Source organism: Hylobates moloch, unplaced genomic scaffold (genome assembly GCF_009828535.3).
Source record: "Hylobates moloch isolate HMO894 unplaced genomic scaffold, HMol_V3 SCAFFOLD_3, whole genome shotgun sequence".
NCBI lineage: Eukaryota > Metazoa > Chordata > Mammalia > Primates > Hylobatidae > Hylobates > Hylobates moloch.
In genome coordinates this window covers 31,679,452-31,697,668 of record NW_026652278.1, presented here as the reverse complement: position 1 = coordinate 31,697,668, position 18,217 = coordinate 31,679,452, and the positions used below count along the sequence as shown (strand labels likewise).

General features: G+C 39.1%; 1 protein-coding gene across 4 annotated transcripts in view; it reads right to left on the bottom strand.

The window, feature by feature from the left end:
• The window catches only part of ARMH3 (armadillo like helical domain containing 3), a 197,961-nt gene that overhangs the window by 95,066 nt on the left and 84,678 nt on the right, over positions 1-18,217 (bottom strand). For 2 of the 4 annotated variants that reach the window (XM_032179424.2, XM_032179415.2), the window contains 2 exons: positions 17,610-17,736; positions 2,360-2,435 (listed from right to left, as the gene is read on the bottom strand). In XM_032179424.2, the coding sequence (XP_032035315.1) occupies positions 2,360-2,435; positions 17,610-17,736 (203 nt within the window). The remainder of the gene's footprint in view (positions 1-2,359; positions 2,436-17,609; positions 17,737-18,217) is intronic. The other 2 variants (XM_058436068.1, XM_032179435.2) reach the window with 1 other exon arrangement.

The window sequence follows — 18,217 nt, the reverse complement described above, 5'->3', positions numbered from 1 at the left end:
AAAAAAAAAAAAAAAAAAAAAAAAAGAAGAAGAAGAAGACCTATTATTAATCCTCAGCTTTGCCAAGGAACAAATATGGGGCCTTCACACAATATACAACATCTTTAAGACTCAGTTTCCTCACTAGGAAAAAGTGTATTTTAAAAAGTACATAATACACCCTATAGAGTTTGAAGATTAAAGAAGGTAGTATAAGAAAGAGTAGCACAAAGTCTGGCATTTAATAAGTGAGAATAGATGTCAGAAAAAAAAAAAAGAGTAAACATTTGCAGGCTTAGTACTACCTGTATTTTTCCCTGATCTGGCCTTACTGTGGTGACATTCAAACATTTCTTTCCAATAATCTCTTGAGAAAACTGATTTGTTTGTTTTGAGATAGGGTCTCACTCTGTTACCCAGGCTGGAGTGCAGTGGCATGATCTTGGCTCACTGCAGCCTCAACCTGAACTCCTGGGCTCAAATGATCCTCCCAACTCAGGATCCTGAGTAGCTGGGACTACAGGCATGTGCCACCATGCCCAGCTAATCTTTGTTTATTTTGTTTTTTAGAGACAGGGTCTCACTATGTTGGCCAGGCTGGTCTTGAACTCCTGGGCTCAAGTGATCCTCCCGCCTCTGCCTCCCAAAGGGCCAGGATTACAGGCATGAGCCACTAAGCCTGTCCATGACTGGATCTTTTTGCTACTTTAGATGTATACTGAGTCCGGTTATGAGCAACAGTAAAAATGATGTGATTACTGCAGCAAGTTCATCAGAGAAATTTAAGGAATGAAAATGAAGGTATACGCCTCACAGTCATGCAAAGAGAAGAAAGAGGTTACATGGTAACAAGGCTCAGCCCAGTCCTTTCTTAGCTGTCAGAAAAAGGAGAGGTCAAAAGCTTAAATCAGCTGCTTGATGGCCCTTGGGAAGAACAGAGACAGCAGCCAAGCCAGAAACCACTGAAAGGAAAAGTAGAAGATAAGGCAAGTATAAAGGAATGTGATCAAGAAACAGGCCCCAGATGAAAGGAAGCTGCCTGGAAGGCCTACATAAATACATGAATGAGTCAACACAACATAAATTATACCCATATGCACTTCATACCCTAGCCCAGAACCTGGTGACCTGGTGCTTCATTCAAACACTCACATTTGTCATGCTGCCCTTGGGTCATAAACGGATACTTAGGAGAAGGCAGTTTGTAATTCCTGATTCTTACAGAAAATCGCATTTATCGTTAAGGCCTCACCACAGTATCTGGATTATTTGCTAGATGCAGATATTCATTTATTTGTGAGATTTATAAAATTGTGTTTGATGCAAAATGACTCTGGTGACAGGTAAGGCAGACCAAACCTTCACTGCAATCTTGTTAGCACATCTCACCCCATGCTCCCTCATCCCAGCCCTCTTAACACACACATTTCACACTTCTCCTTTTATGCCCAGATGTGCCAAACAGGGTAGTAAATCACTGCAGGGACAGGACATTTTAACTTCAAATAAAAAGAAAGAAAAGATATAGGAAAAAAATCACAGACCAGCTTTGTCACACATTAGAATCTATACCAAGTTGTAAATGTGCATTACTATTACTAGGAATGTCTGGCAAGGCTTACATCTGGAGCTAAATCAAGTTCCCCATCTGTTGGGTTTGCCTCTTTTACTCAATGTTAATTTTTCAATTGTTTATAAGAACAGTGTAATAACTGTTGAGAAAATGAAAAATCATAGGCACAAAGGGAGCAACGAACAGAAGAAAAGTCGAATTTAGGTTTCCCAATGGTGAAAGCACTTTCTCTTCTCCATTTATCAGTAGCTCACAACTGTGCATGGGTGGTGCCTCCTCAAGACCCTGACCAACTCCATGCCTGACACAACTTTATCCAATACATACAGCACTCTGTAATTGCCTTGCTGTTTCATAAGCAACCTAAAATGACTCAGCCCCATGGACTCCATTTGCCTCTGTTTACCATAAATAGAAACAGTCACGTAAAGTAAAAGGTCAACATTCTAGATCTCCATGAATCATTCACTGAAGTCATGGAGAAAAGCTGAAAATCTTTGGAGAAAAGCTTTCAGATGACCTATACATAGAGAACACTCTGGCAACTAGCATGCCTGAAAAGGGCTTGGAACCATCTCTCAGTAAAAAAATTCACAGGACAGCCAGCACTTTGAGCTGTTTCAATATGATAAAATAAAAGCCTCATGTACTCCTGCTTTTCTTGATCAAGTACGACAATTTTTCTTCCACTCCTACAGACATCAAGGCTTAAAATAGTAGCAGTGTTCAACACACTCTACTTAGAAAGGTACAATAAACCTCAAGAAGAGCCAAGGAACTCTGCAAGAGATACTTCTCATTCCTTACCTGATATTAACCAATGCATGGGTCACCTTGCTAGCTGCTTCCTTCCACTGGCCTGCATTGGTAGAAAGCCTCAGGACTGCAAAGAAGGAAAGAACATAGATCTGTCAAACCCCCGGCATAAAACACAAACATGAGGAATGAAGACACATCTCAGAATAGCACTCTCAGAATAACCAAACAAAGCCTGTGCCAATCTTCTGTTAAAAACATCCTCGGCTTAGATAAAAATACAAGGGCTTATAGAATTCTCTCAACTATTTTCCCTCGAGTTTTTTCTCTAACTTCTTTTCACTTTCTATCAAAATACTCTACTCCTTCTCTGCCTTAGGTTTTCCCTCCCCTCTGCTAACAGGGTTCCATAACTTAATTTTTGCATGCATTTACAATCTACACTGGGGTGGTGATGTGAGGGTAAACTGGTTGCCATATTTATCATTTCTCTAATGGTGGGGGCTGATTTAGTGGAACTGGCTGGCTTAGTTGATGTCCCTTCCTGCTCTATGTATATGCATAAACTCCTTAACATATAAACTCAGTCAAACAGGACACATCCACATAGAGGATGGTCATGTGTCAATCAAGGATTAACCTTTTTTTTTATTACACTTTAAGTTCTAGGGTACATGTGCACAACGTGCAGGTTTGTTACATATGTATACATGTGCCATGTTGGTGTGCTGCACCAATTAACTCATCATTTACATTAGGTATATCTCCTAATGCTATCCCTCCCCCCTCCCTCCACCCCACAACAGGCCCCGGTGTGTGATGTTCCCCACCCTGTGTCGAAGTGTTCTCATTTTTCAATTCCCACCTATGAGTGAGAACAGATTAACCTTTTTTTGCTCCTCTGACTTAACTGTGTGACCTGCAAAATGAATCTACAAGAATGTTCTTCCCTTGTGTGACCAAATTCTCTCCCTTTTCCAAACTCACACACAGAGGAAAGATAATAGAAATACAGATCTGAATATATCCTCTATCAGCTATGATCTTCAGAGCCACACATGCCATTTTAGAAAAGAAACAAAACAGCACAAGTGCTCCTTGAAAGAGCAAGCACATGGTAGGCACTCTAAGTATATGTTTTAATGAATGGCTAATTAATAAGAGCTAAATATGTAGAGAGTTTACTATGTGCCAGGCACTGGACCAACTTAGGTTATATGTAATGTAGCATACAGATGAGGAAACCAAGACTCAGAGGAGACAAGTATGGTAACTGATTGCAGTCATTCACACAAGCTGTAAGTAATGGAGCTGGAATTTAAACCTGGAGGGAAATGACTCAAGAGCCTACATTTATGTAGAGAAGTAAGTACAAGATCTCTGAAGCCAATGGTCAGGGTCCAAGTCCAGCCCCTGCCACCTACTAGAGAATAATAGCAATACCTATATGAAAGAATTGTTATACATAAAGCTTTAGATTAGTGCCTGCCACATAGTAAATAAGTTTTAGCTATTATTAATTTCAACAGACTACCTCCCAAATGAATGAATGAATGAATGTACCTGAGACTTTCCCAAAAGAAAAAAAGTAGGGCCTCACTAACATTAAGAAATGTGTGACCAATCTGTATATGACCTTCATAGCTGAGTACCATCACTATGTACACCTGACCCAAGATTCTTAAGAGCTGTAGCAGAAGCTCTATCAGAGGGAGGGCCTGTGGCTGTAATGGGGGAAAGCAAGCTCATCTGGCTGCTCTACATCTGTTCCAGCAATGTCTCACGTTTATAAATTCATGCAATTTAATGAAAAAGAAGACAGAAGGCTTAATAAAACACATCAACAGTGCTGCTGTTTTAATTTATAAGATTTAGTGCAAGGGAATTTGGTATAGTTCCAAGTTAGAGCTCTACAGTCTGAACTCAGGTTTCACTGAGTGCATGTGCGAATTTATTCACGTAATGAACAAAATTGTTTCAGGAAGCCATACATTTATTGTTCAACTCAATTGTGAAATTTATTTAGATGCATTGGTTTTTCACCAGATTCCCCACAAAATCACAAGTTCTCTGATGGTAGAACCTAGACATTTATGAAATGGAGCTGAATTTTGCCTCCTCACATTTTCACAGAGGTATTGAACTCTGTCCACGGATTACTTCTCTGTAATATCCTGTCAGCTCTGTTCCTTACTTAACAGGCACCCAGATGACCTCATCACTACATTTCCTTTGGAAACGCCATTGGTTTTTACATTCTTTTCTAAGCTACCAAATTGAAACACAAAATTATTTCAAAATTCCCTAAAAGCCTCAAACTAAAGCAATCATTTATGTAGCAAATTATAGTACATAAAAATAATACGCAGCCATTTAAAAAGAGACATGAAAATTACAAAAAAAATGAATCGTATGTTAAAAAACACAAGCTAGAAGGATATCATGATTACAATTCTGTAAAACTATGCATGCATGTGGGTTAATATACAATAGTGAAAACAGTGGTAGTACTAGAACCAAGGAATTATAAGATTTTAAATATTTTATATGCTTTTTCTTTAGTATTGGTAATTACCTTTGATTTTAAAAATAAGAAAAGACAGCTTAAAACATAATGTCATTTATGGTTCTGGGTAGCTTCTGTGGAGGTCCTTCCCATACAGTGGGCTTCACTGCAGCCAAACAGGAAGATTAAATGTGTGCTTTTATCAAAAATGTCTTAGTGAGCCAGCAAGGTGGCTCACGCCTGTAATCCCAGCACTTTGGGAGACTGAAGTGGGTGGATCACTTGAGGTCAAGCATTCAAGACCAGCCTAGCCAACATGGTGAAACCCCATCTCTACTAAAGATACAAAAAAAAATTAGCTGGGTGTCGTGGCACGTGCCAGTAGTCCCAGCTACTTTGAGGCAGGAGAATTGCTTTAACCCTGGAGGCAGAGGTTGCAGTGAACCGAGACTGCACCACTGCACTCCAGCCTAGGCAACAGAGCAAGACTCCATCTCAAAAAAAAAAAAAAGTCTTTCCTCTTCTAGCCAAGATGCGGTAATAAGACATAACTTACCCTCCTACCTTGTTTAAACAACAGAAACCTGGACAAAACATATGAAACAATGGTTGTCAGACATTGGAAAACAAGCAGTATAGAATTGTGATCCCCTAAAAGGAGGAAAACAAAGAAGGTGAACCCTACAATTGCCCTGCAGAAAAGTTCCCATACTGCAGGGCTGGGAAGAGGAATCTAAATAGAAGCCAGAAGTCTTGCCAAGTTGAAGACATAGAGATCAGCATTTGGAGAGGCCAAGACATCTAGAGGATGTGGGGCAGAAAGCTGGCAAGGAGGGAGTTTGACAGACAGCTCTGGAGATCCCTTACATCTCTTGCAGACACTGATCTATGCATATGGAAGAAGAAACTACCCAAGGCTGAGGGCGAAGAACCACTGGAAAGGAGAAGAAACTGAGGAGCTCATGGCACACTCCGCAACGAAAATAACTTATGTTTCCACCAGCAAGAGTGGAAAGACCTAGTTAACACATGGAGTATCAGGCAGGTTCTGTAAATGGGTATTGCATTTGTAATGGGACAAATCAGCCTACATCCAAGGTTGCTCTTGATCTACCCTCAACCCTTAAAAGCAAACCCTGAAAAGATCCAACTGATTCCACATAACATAATCACATTCCAGAATAAAGTCCAATGTTACATAAAAGAAACGTAACAAAATCCAGCATCCACATCATAAAAATCACAATTTCTAAATTCTAATGACAATAATAACCAGACATGCAAAGAAACAAAAACATATGAACCATAAGAAACAAAAAATATATGAAGCATAAACAGAGGGAAAATTAGTCAGTAGAAACAGACCTAGACATGAAGAAAGACAATGGAAAGGGAAGACAAGGACAATAAAATAGCAATTAGAGGCCGGGCATGGTGGCTCACGCCTGTAATCCCAGCACTTTGGGAGGCCGAAGTGGGCGGATCACGAGGTCAGGAGATCGAGACCATCCTGGCTAACATGGTGAAACCCTGTCTCTACTAAAAATACAAAAAATTAGCAGGGCGTGGTGGTGGGCGCCTGTAGTCCCAGCTACTCGGGAGGCTGAGGCAGGAGACTGGCGTGAACCTGGGAGGCGGAGCTTGCAGTGAGCTGAGATCCCGCCACTGCACTCCAGCCTGGGCGACAGAGCGAGACTCCGTCTCAAAAAAAAAAAAACAGCTATTAGAAATATGTTCAATATATTCAGGAAGACTGAGGAAAATTTGAAAATGATGAGGAAAGAAATGGAAATATTAAAAAAGAAAACCACGGCTAAGCACAGTGGCTAACGCCTATAATCTCAGCACTTTGGGAGGCTAAGGCAGAAAGATTGCTTGAGCCTATATATATATATAGAGAGAGAGAGAGAGAGAGTGAGTGAGAGTGAGAGAGAGAGAGAGAGTCCAGATTGAGAACAGAAGAGCAGGGACAAAAAATATTTGAAGAAATTATAGCCAAAACATTTCCACATTTGATGAAAACTAGAAATGTACAGATTCAAGAAGTTCTAAGAATCCCAAGCAAAATAAACATAAAGAAAACCATGCCAAGGCATGTGATAATCATATTGTTGAAAACCAATGATAAAGGGAAAATAATAAAAGCATTCAGAGGCCGAGCATGGTAGCTCACACTTGTAATCCCAGTACTTTGGGAGGCCGAGGCGGGTGGATCACCTGAGGTCAGGAGTTTGAGACCAGCCTGGCCAACATGGCAAAACCCTGTCTCTACTAAAAATACAAAAATTAGCTGAGCATGGTGGTGCACACCTGTAGTCTCAGCTACTTGGGAGGCTGAGGCACAAGAATCGCTTGAACCCGGGAGACAGAGGTTGCAGTGAGCCCAGATGGCACTACTGCGTTCCAGTCTGGGGGACAGAGTGAGACTCCATCCCAAAAAAGAAAAAGCATTCAGAGAAAAACAAAGACATTATGCACAGAGAAACACAGATGAAAACAACGGACCTCTTACTAGCAACTATGTAAGCCAGAAAATAATGAAATGAGATTTTTAAAGTAATGAATGAAAAATTTTATATTAAACAAAAATATCTTTTTAAAAAATGGTGTTCTACTTCCAGCATGGCAGAGTAAGCCCACTAAAGCCTCTATCTCTTGCTGATTACAGCTAAAAACTCTAGACAAAACATGAAAAGTAATTATCTGAGGGCTCTGAGAATTAAACAAAAGCAGACAGATTATAGAGGGAAGTCAAAACTTGGAGAAACACTCACAAGAGGGTCAGTTTCCAGGTTTTATTTTTCCTATTTTCTCTTACAGCTTTGCCCCAAGGGTCAGCCAGTTCCGGAGCTGCACAGTGGAACTGTGTGGATGGCTAAAACTCAAAAGGAAGCGTCATCTTTCTGGAGAAAGAAGTTGAGAGGCCAGGTGCAGTGCTTTGTGCCTGCCATCCCAACACTTTGGGAGGCCAAGGAGGGTAGATCACTTGAGTCCAGGAGTTCAAGACCAGCCTGGGCAACATGCCGAAATCCTGTCTCTACAAAAAATACAAAAATTAGGCCGGACACAGTGGCTCATGCTTGTAATCCCAGCACTTTGGGAGGCTGAGGCGGGTGGATCACCTAAGGTCAGGAGTTCGAGACCAGCCTGACCAACATGGTGAAACCCCACCTCAACTAAAAATACAAAACTTAGCCAGGCGTGGTGGTGCATGCCTGTAATCCCAGCTCCTCCAGAGGCTGAGGCACAAGAATCACTTGGACACAGGAGGCAGAGGTTGCAGTGAGCTGACAGCGTGCCTGGGTGACACTCCAGCCTGGGTGACAGAACGAGACTCTGCTCAAAAAAGAAAAAAAAAAATCCAGAAGATTATAACCAATCTCTGAGTGTATATAACATAACATTAAAAATGTCCAGGAGGAGGCCAGGCTCAGTGGCTCATGCCTGTAATCCCAGCATTTTGAGAGGCCAAGGTGGGCAGATCACCTGAGGTCAGGAATTCGAGACCAGCCTGGCCAACATGGCAAAACCCCATCTCTACTAAAATACAAAAAATTAGCCAGGCATGGTGGCAGGCACTTGTAATCTCAGATACTGGGGAGGATGAGGCAGGAGAATCACTTGAACCCAGGAGGCAGAGGTTGCAGTGGGCCACTGCACTCCAGCCTGGGTGACAGAGTAAGACTCTGTCTCAAAAAAAAAAAAAAAAAAATGTCCAGGAGTTAATCCAAAATTACTCATAAAGAACCAGAATATATAACAAAACAAAAAAAGTGACCAATCCTCAACAGAAAAGACAAAAAACAGATATCTGAGATGGCACATATGTTAAAATTATCAAGGACTTTAGAGCAGTTATCATAACTATGCTCCATGAGGAAAAGGTAAACATACTTGAAATGAATGGAAAGATAGAAGTTCAGCAAAGAAACTGAAGCCATAACAAAGAACCAATTAAAATATTTAGAAGTAAAGCTGGGCACAGTGGCTAAGGCCTTGTAATCCCAGCACTTTGGAAGGCTGAGGCAGGAGGATCACTTGAGCCCAGGAGTTTGAGGCTACAGTGAGCCAAGAGTGCACCACTGCACTCCAGCCAGGGTGACAAATATTTAGAAGTAAAATATGTACTATGTGAAATAAAGAATTCACTGGATAGGCTTAATAGCAGAATAGACTGACAAAGGAGTCAGTGAACATAAAGTATAATAGAAATAATTAAATATGAAGAATAGAGACAAATGGGGGAGGGGAGGGACAGGGCCTCAGAAACATATGGGACAATATCGAAAAGTCTAATCTTTGTGATACTATAGTCTCAGAAAAGGAGGAGACAGAAATTGTATAAGGAGGAGACCAAATTATATAATGATAAAAGAGTCAATTTGCCAAGATATAATAATCCTAAATGTGTATCCACCTAACAGCAGAGCTACAAAACACATGAACCAAAAAGTAAAAAGAACCAAAAAGGAAAAGAGACAAACCCACAATTACAGCTGAATGTTTCAACAATCTTCTCTGTCCCTTTATAATAAGTAGACAGAACAATTTGTGAAAACAGAACAATATCATCATACAACTCAACCAAACTGAAACTTACAGAACACTCTACCCACCAAGAACAAAATACAAGTGCATGTGGAATGGACCATTTACCAAGACAGACCATACTCTGGTCCATAAAACATGTCTCAATAAATTTCGAAGCATTGAAATAATACAAACAATATTCTTGGGCCAAAACAAAACTAAACTAGAAATTACTAATAGAAGAATATCTGGAAAATCCCCAAGTATTTGAAAATAAAGCAACACATTTCTAAAAAATTCAAAAGTCAAAGAAGAAATTCAAGGGAAATGAGAAAATACATTGAACTTGAAAGACAATAAAAATACAACAAAAAAATTTATGAGCTGCAACTAAAGCAGTACTTAAAGGGAAATTTATAGTACAAAATATTCATATTAGAAAAAAAGAAAAGTCTCGTATCAATGAACTATGCTTACACCCCAAAAAACTAGCAAAAAAAGAGCAAATTAAACTCAAAGCAAGCAATAAGAAGAAAATAAAGAGCATAAATCAATAAAACACAAAAATGACAAAGAAAAAAATCAATAAAACCAAAAGCTGGTTCTCTGAGGAGGGGAAATCAATAAACTCGATAAACATCTATCCAAACTGATGAAGAAAAAAAAAAGAGAGAAAATACAAATTACCAATATAGGGAATGAAAGAGGGAAGCTGAGTACGGACCCTACAGACATTAATAGTGAATATTACCAACAACTGTATGCCCCATAGAAGTGACAACAAAATAAAACAAATTTCTTCAAAGACACAAACTTCCAAAGGTCATTGCTAAATAGATAACTTAAATAGTCCTGTACCTATTAAATAAATTGAACTTATGGTTTAAAATCTTCCACGAAAGTAAACTCCAGATGCAGTGGCTTCACTGGCAAATTTTACCAAACATTTAAGAAATAAACCACTCTTAAACAAATTCTTCTAGAAAATAGAAGATGAGCAATGAGAGAACACTTCCCAATTCATATCATGAGGCCAAAATTAACTAATACTGAAATCAGAAAAAGAAATTTTAAGAAAGTAAAACTACAGACCAATATACCTCATGAATACTAGCAAATCGAATACAACAATATGTAAAAATGATGTTATAATCATGTGGGGTTGGTCAACATTTAAAAATCAATCACTATACTAACAGACAATAGTAGGAAAACCATGTAATCATGTCAATAAATGCTAGAGAATGTTTAATAAAATTCAACATTCATTATGACAACAATTCTCAGGAAATAAAAGGCAATTTCCTCAACCAGATAGAGGGCATCTATGAACAACCTAGAGCTAACATCACACTTAATGGAGGATAACCTTAATCCTTTCACCTTAAGACTGGACACAAGGCAAGTATGTCCATCTTTACCCTCTAATTTAACATAGTAGTGGAGGCTGTAACCAGTACAATAAGGCAAGAAAAGGAAATAAAAGGCACACAACATTCACATACAACATGAATGTCTATGTAGAAAATCCCAAAAAGGTTACAAAAACTAATAAACCTAATAAGTGAGATGACAGGATACAAGATCAAAAATAGCAAGATAACAGGACACAAGATTAAAAATCAGCATTGTTTCTTGCTTGTGTAAAATGGTACACCCATATTGGAAAAGTGAGGTCAAACAGTGTGGCAGTTCCTCAAAAGGTTATAAACACAGAGTTATCATATGACCCAGCAATTCTGCTCCTAGGTATATACTCAACAGAATGAAAACATGCCCCAACAAAAATTTGTACATGGATGCTCATAGCAGGATAATTCATAATAGCAAAAAGTAGAAGCAACCTAAATGTCTACCAATTGATGAATGGATAAATAAAATGTGGTATATCCATACAATGTAATATTGTTCCACAGTAAAAAGGGAACAAAGTACTGTTACTTCATGGATACAACATGGATAAGCCTTGAAAAGATCCAAAATAAAAGAAGCCAGTCACAAGAGACCACATATTGTATGATTTCATTTATATAAAATGTCCAGAATAGGCAAATTTACAGACACAGAGAATAGATTAGTGATTGCCTAGAGCTCAGGAGATTGCAGTAAATGGGGAGTCACCACTCATGGGTAGGTTTCCTGTTGGGGTGATGAAAATGCTCCAAAGTTCATTGTGGTGATGGTGGTACAACTCTCTGACTATACTGAAACTCACCAAATTGTATGCTTTAATGGGCAGATTATATGGTAGGTGAATTATATCTCATAAAGCTGTCATATTAAAAAAATAAAAAAGTAGTGTTTCTGCATATTGGCAATAAACAATTAAAAATTAAAATTTTCAAAAATACTAATAGCACCAACAAATGCCATGAAATACATTAAGATAAATCTAATAGAATATATGCAAGATTTTCATGTTGAAAACAACAAAACATTGGTGAGAAAAATCAAAGATTTCAATAAATAGATATATTTTGTCAGGGATTGTAAGGTACATTATCAAGATATCAGTTTTCCCCAAAATGATCTATAGGCTTGCCATAATCCCAATCAAAACTCCAGTAAGCTTTTGATTAAAACATATACTGGCTGGGTGCAGTGGCTCATGCCTGTAATCCCAGAACTTTAGGAGGCCAAGGCAGGAGGATCGCTTGAGCCCAAGAGTTCGAGGCCTGCCTGGGCAACATAGGGCAACCTCATCTATACAAAAAAACAAAAACAAAAATAAATTATCCAGGCATGGTGACACACACGTGTAACCCCAGCTACTAAGGATGCCAAGGTGGGAGGACTGCTTGAGCCCTGATGTTCAAAGCTGCAATGAGATGTGATTGACACTGCACTCCAGCCTGGGTGACAGAGCAAGACACTGTCTCAAAAAAAAAGAAAGCCAGGCACAGTGGCTCACACCTGTAATCCCAACACTTTGGGAGGCTGAGGAGGGCAAATCACTTGAGGTTGGGAGTTCAAAACCAGACTGGCCAACATGGTGAAACCCCATCTCCACTAAAAATAAAAAAAAATTAGCCAGGTGTGGAGGCGTGGGCCTGTAATCCCATTTACCTGGGAGGCTGAGGCAGGAGAATCCCTGGAACCCAACAGGTGGAGGTTGCAGTGAGCCAAGATTGTGCCACTGCACTCCACTGTGGGCCACAGAGCAAGACTCTGTCTCAAAAAAAAAAAAAAAAAAGAAGAAGAAAGAAAGGAAGGGGGGGCGGGGGCAGAGGATGAGGAGGAGGAAGAAGAGGAATAAGAAGAACAAGAAGAAGAAGAACAACAACAAGAACAACAAGCAGCAGCAGCAGCAGCAACAGCAACCAAATTCTTACAGAAAAGTTCTAAATAATTTATATAGATATTCTTCTGCAGGAGGTGGAGCTTAACCTCCCTGTCCCCCAACTTTCAAGTTGGCTGCATTTAGTGATTTGCTTCCAAAGAATAAGACATGATAAAAATAAAAATAAAACAAAATAAAGAACAGACTATGAAAAAGTAGAAAAAATTACAACTCTGTGGTAAAGAAACATGGCAAACACTACCTTAACCAAGTGATCAAGGTTAGTATCATCAGTAATATAAGTCAGGGTACTTGGACTGTGTGGCATTTTTCTCTATAATCCACAATCCAAGTCAAACCGTGAGTAAAACACAAGACAAACCCAAATTGAGGAACATTCTTTTTTTTTTTTTAATTATACTTTAGGTTTTAGGGTACATGTGCACAATGTGCAGGTTTGTTACATATGTATCCATGGGCCGTGTTGGTTTGCTGCACCCATTAACTCGTCATTCAGTGTTAGGTATATCTCCTAATGCTGTCCCTCCCCCCTCCCCCCAACCCACAACAGTCCCCAGAGTGTGATGTTCCCCTTCCTGTGTCCATGAGTTCTCATTGTTCAATTCCCACCTATGAGTGAGAACATGCGGTGTTTGGTTTTTTTGTCCTTGCGATAGTTTACTGAGAATGATGTTTTCCAGTTTCATCCATGTCCCTACAAAGGACATGAACATTCTTGAAAACTATCAGGGTCATAAAAAACAAGGAAACACAAACAGTCACAGACCAGAGAAGACTAAGGAGTCACGAAGACTAAATGTAATGTGGTAACATGGATGGGATCCTGGAATACAAAAGAGACATTAGTGGAAAAATTGGTAAAATCTAAATAAACTTTAGAGTTTAGGTTTGTTTTTACTGTGGTAAAAAAAAAAAAAAAAAAAAAAGGAAAAGAAAAGAAAGACATCTCATAAAGTTTACCCTCTTAACCATTTTTTTAAAAAAGACTCATCAACGGCAGTAGTAAGAAGGGGGAAAAGAAGAGAAGTTCAATCTTTAACTGACTGTGAATAACTGAGATACTCTACTTTTGGAGGGGCCCTTCTTAACCATTTTTAAGCATACAATTTAGGGGTTAAGTATATTTACATTGCTGTGAAACAGATCTCCAGAACTTTTTCATCTTGTAGAACTGAAACTCTACACACATTAAGCAACTCTCTTTGTCTCCTCCCAAAGCCCCTGGTAATCATCATCCTACTTTCCATATTTGTGAATTTAACTACTTTGGATACCTCATATAAGTACTACCCCATTGTGACTGCTTTATTTCACTTAGCACAATATCCTCAAGGTTCATACACACTGCAGCATGTAACAGGACTTCTTTCCTTTTGAAGGCTGCATAATATCCCACCAGGTGTATATACCACATTTTGTTTATCTATTCATCTGTCAATGGACACTTGAGTTGCTTCCACCTTTTGGCACTTGTGAATGGTGCTATTATAAACATTGGTGTGCACTGGTTTTTGTTTTGTCTTGAGATAGGGTACCACTCTGTCACACAGGCTGGAGTGCAGAGGTACAATCTCAGCTCACTGCAACCTCAGCCTCCTGGGCTCGTGATCCTCCCACCTTAGCCTCCCGAGTAGCTAGGACCATAAGCATGCACTGCCACACCTAGATAAATTTTTGTATTTTTGGTAAAGACAGGGTTTTGCCATGTTGGCTGGTCTCAAACTCCTGAGCTCAAGTGATCTGCCTACCTTGGCCACCCAAAGTGCTGGACTACAGGTGTTTGCCACCATGCCTGGCTAATTTTTGTATTTTTAGTAGAGCAGGGTTTCACCATGTTAGCCAGGCTAGTCTTGATCCTCCGGCCTGGGACTCTGAAAGTGTTGGGATTACAAGCGTGAGCCACCGTGCCCAGCCTTTTTTTTTTTTTTTTTTTAATGAGCAAAAGATTTGAGCAAATACTTCACCAAAGAAGATATATGGATGGCAAATAAGGACAGGAAAAGATGCTCAACATCATTATTCATGCAAAGTTAAAAACACAGTGAGGTAGCACTATATATCTACAAGCAAACAACAACAACAACAAAGTGGAGAATATCAAGTGCTGGATATGATATGGAATGATGACAACTTTCATGCATTGCTGGAGAGAATGTAAAATGGAACATGCACTTTGGAAAATGGTTTGGTGGTTTCCTACATAGTTAAAACATACTTACCACAACACCCCAAAATCCCATTGCTAGGTATATAACCAAGTGAAATAAAAACCTGGATTCATGCTGGGCACAGTGGCTCACACCTGTAATCTCAACGCTTTGGGAGGCCGAGATGGGCAGATTGCTTGACCCCAGGAGTTCAAGACCAGCCTGGACAACATGGCAAAACCCTGTCTCTACTAAAAATACAAAAATGACCTGGGCATGGTGGCATGTACCTGTAGTCCCAGCTACTTTGGAGGCTAAAGTGGGAGGATTGCTTGAGCTCAGGAGGGAAAAGCTCCAGTGAGCCATAACTGTGCCACTGCACTCCACCATGGGTGAAAGAGCAAGACCCCATCTCAAGAAAGAACAAAAACAAAAAAAACCTTGTATTCACTAATGTACGAGAATGTTAACAGGAGCTTTATTTATCATCGCTAAAAACTGATAACCTTCCAAATGTCCTTCACCTGATAAACAGATGAACTAAGATGGCAATTCATACAATGGAATATTACTCTGGAATAAAAAGGAAGGAACTACTGATACATGCAATGACAAGGATGAATTTCAAATGAAATACTATACGAAAGAAGCCAGACTCAAAAGGTTATATGATTCCATCTATAAGATGTTCTGGAAAAGGCAAAACCAAGAGAACAGAAAACAGATCAGTGGTTGCTAGGGGTTGTGGGTAGACAGAGTTGACCTCATATGAACATAAGGGAAATTTTTTGGATAGTGAAACTCTTCTATATCTTGATTTTTGTGATAATTACACTACTATATGCATTTGTCAAAACTCAAAACTGTACATTTAAAAGGGTGATTTTTGCCATATATGTAAATTATGTCTCAAAAAGGTTAATAAAAAACAAGTTTTTTTCACCATAAGTTTATACTTTATATAAAACAGAGCACTGAAACATGCTATCTCCTACTGTTTGCTGTGTTTCACTTTCCTATTTGTGCCCTCCTGGTTAACACTTTTACTCCCTTGGCAGATTTGGACATTCACAGGTATCTTCTCTTATCTTGTTGCTGTAGCTACAAGGGTTTATCTCATTTGACTAGTTACATATGGCCCAGTTGAGCAGGTATGTCAGACTTTTATAAAATATCTCCCCCACTCCAACTCTTTCCTTTCCTCATTGAAAAGCATCTTTATTCATCTACCAACGAGTGCTAAAACCTCTGGGGCTGCTCTTTACCCTTGGAAAATTCTACATTCTACATTCTCAGGAAGTTGGTGAAGCCAGGCAGATGCAAACCACACTAGGGTAACCTGAGCACATCTAGCCAACGTGAAGTCTATTAGAGAGTTCTTATGTAAGGCTGACAAGCTCCTAAAAAAAAGAGATGGGTCTTGATGGGACAACTGAAACTTGCTGTTGCATGGGCAACTGACTTGATGCTAAAGCTATTACAATGAGAGAGAAGAGATATTTTAAAAACCTGGGTCCTTGTAGACATTGTTGAGCAACTGATCATACCATTCTAGAATTGTCGTATAATTTTCCTACTCTTTAAGATAGTTTTAAGTCCAAGTTTTCTGATACTTGCCATTGAAAACATCCTACTAATACAAGGCCCTACTTGCACTGCCTAAGACATTATATATAGCAAAGGTTCTCTTATAAAGTTCTCTTAAAAGTTTTCCTTCACTTCTCAAAAAAAATAAAGTATACTAGAAAAAAAAATATTTTCCTCCCAGGCAATCCTTTTTTTCCACTGCTGCTTCTATTCTTTCTCCTGGTACTTGTTCCAAATCCTCTCCAGTTTTCTCATGATACAGGAGTCCCAAGGAGAGGTTGGGATTTTCACAATTAATCTCATCACAAAGGATGAAGCAAACCAATCTACAGTGACAGAGGCACATCAGTGGTTGCCCAGGGATGAGGCACAGTGGGTGAAGGTGGTGAAGGAGACATGAGAGGATTCTAAGGAGACACAAGGAAACTTTTGGGGGGTGACGGATATGGTTATTATCCTGATCATTGTGATGGTTTCACATACGTACACATATGTCAAGACTTACTAAAATTTGTATAATTAACATGTGTGCAGTTTATATATCAATTATACTTCAATAAGGCTAATAAATTTGGGTTTTAAAAATAAGATAGTTTTACTGAGTGGCTGTTTCTGTGCAATCTACAGAGATTTTTCCTTAACCTTTATACTACAGGTAGAATTAACAGGGCCCTTATCCCAAACTTATAGGGACACGTGACTTCTTTCAGAAATAAGTTATACTTGCTGTAGCTGGAGAGTACATTTTCAGTGAGCCAATCACCAAAAGATTTGCAAAAAAAGATTTTTATCTAATGCCCACTTCCACTTGTAAGTTATGCTAAAAATACATAGGTACACTAAGATTCCTTAAAATCCTGGACATCCTCAAATTACACAATGTTCTGGGATCCAAGTTCTTTTATTTGCTGCTGTCAATTCCCACCCACTCTTTCACCTCCTTCTCCCTGGCATTCAATGAATCCACAAGCCTCCCTATTCTCTCTCTCTCTCTCACACAAACATCAACAAAGGGCTGCTAACCAGCTTTACACTGAGATGAAATCTGAATTCCTAAAGGCAAAAAGGCCCACATGTACCTTCCTATTGCCTGATAAGAGGAGGCTACTATATTTCTGTGCCACACAGGGCACCAAACAACTAGAGGAGAATCTTTTGTAGTCTTTTCCTCTTATATGCCAAAAGCTAGACAAATGGTGGAGAGAGGAGTAAAAAGAAAAGGCAGCTTACCCATGGAGTAGAGGTTGTCAAAGCTCTGGTGCATGCGGATAATCTCATAGTAAAGTTCATCATAGCTGCTGGGGGTTGGCAGAAATGTGTCGCCGTACGTGATAAACATATTAAATAGGTTCACAATCTAAAAAAGAAGGAAAGGCCCATATATAGGCATCAGGCTATGAAGACTAGAAATTATCAGTGGTATGCTGTAGCCAGCTCTTACTGTCTTGCAAGAGTTGACTGTAAAATTTTCAGGAATTTTGTAAGCCAGTTGTTAAACACAGGCATTATTAAAAATTTCACTCATATAAACTTATAGTTAAGTAAATTATATTAAAATGAAAGTAATAAATATTAAAAACTTATCACTTCCTAATTATTTTCTGCCTTTTACTATAACCTATGCTCTGGAGACTTATAACTATTATATCTGTGTGGTGGAAACGTCATATAATGGTGTGCTACTGCACATTGCTTGCCAACTCTGCATGACTCTGATGTCACACTGATAGCTTGAAATTGGCCATGGTGGGTGGAGCTCTACAATGAAAATCAGCAAATGCTATGAATCAAGACTTTTTTTCCCTCTAATGTTGAACATTTAAGAACACATTGTATAA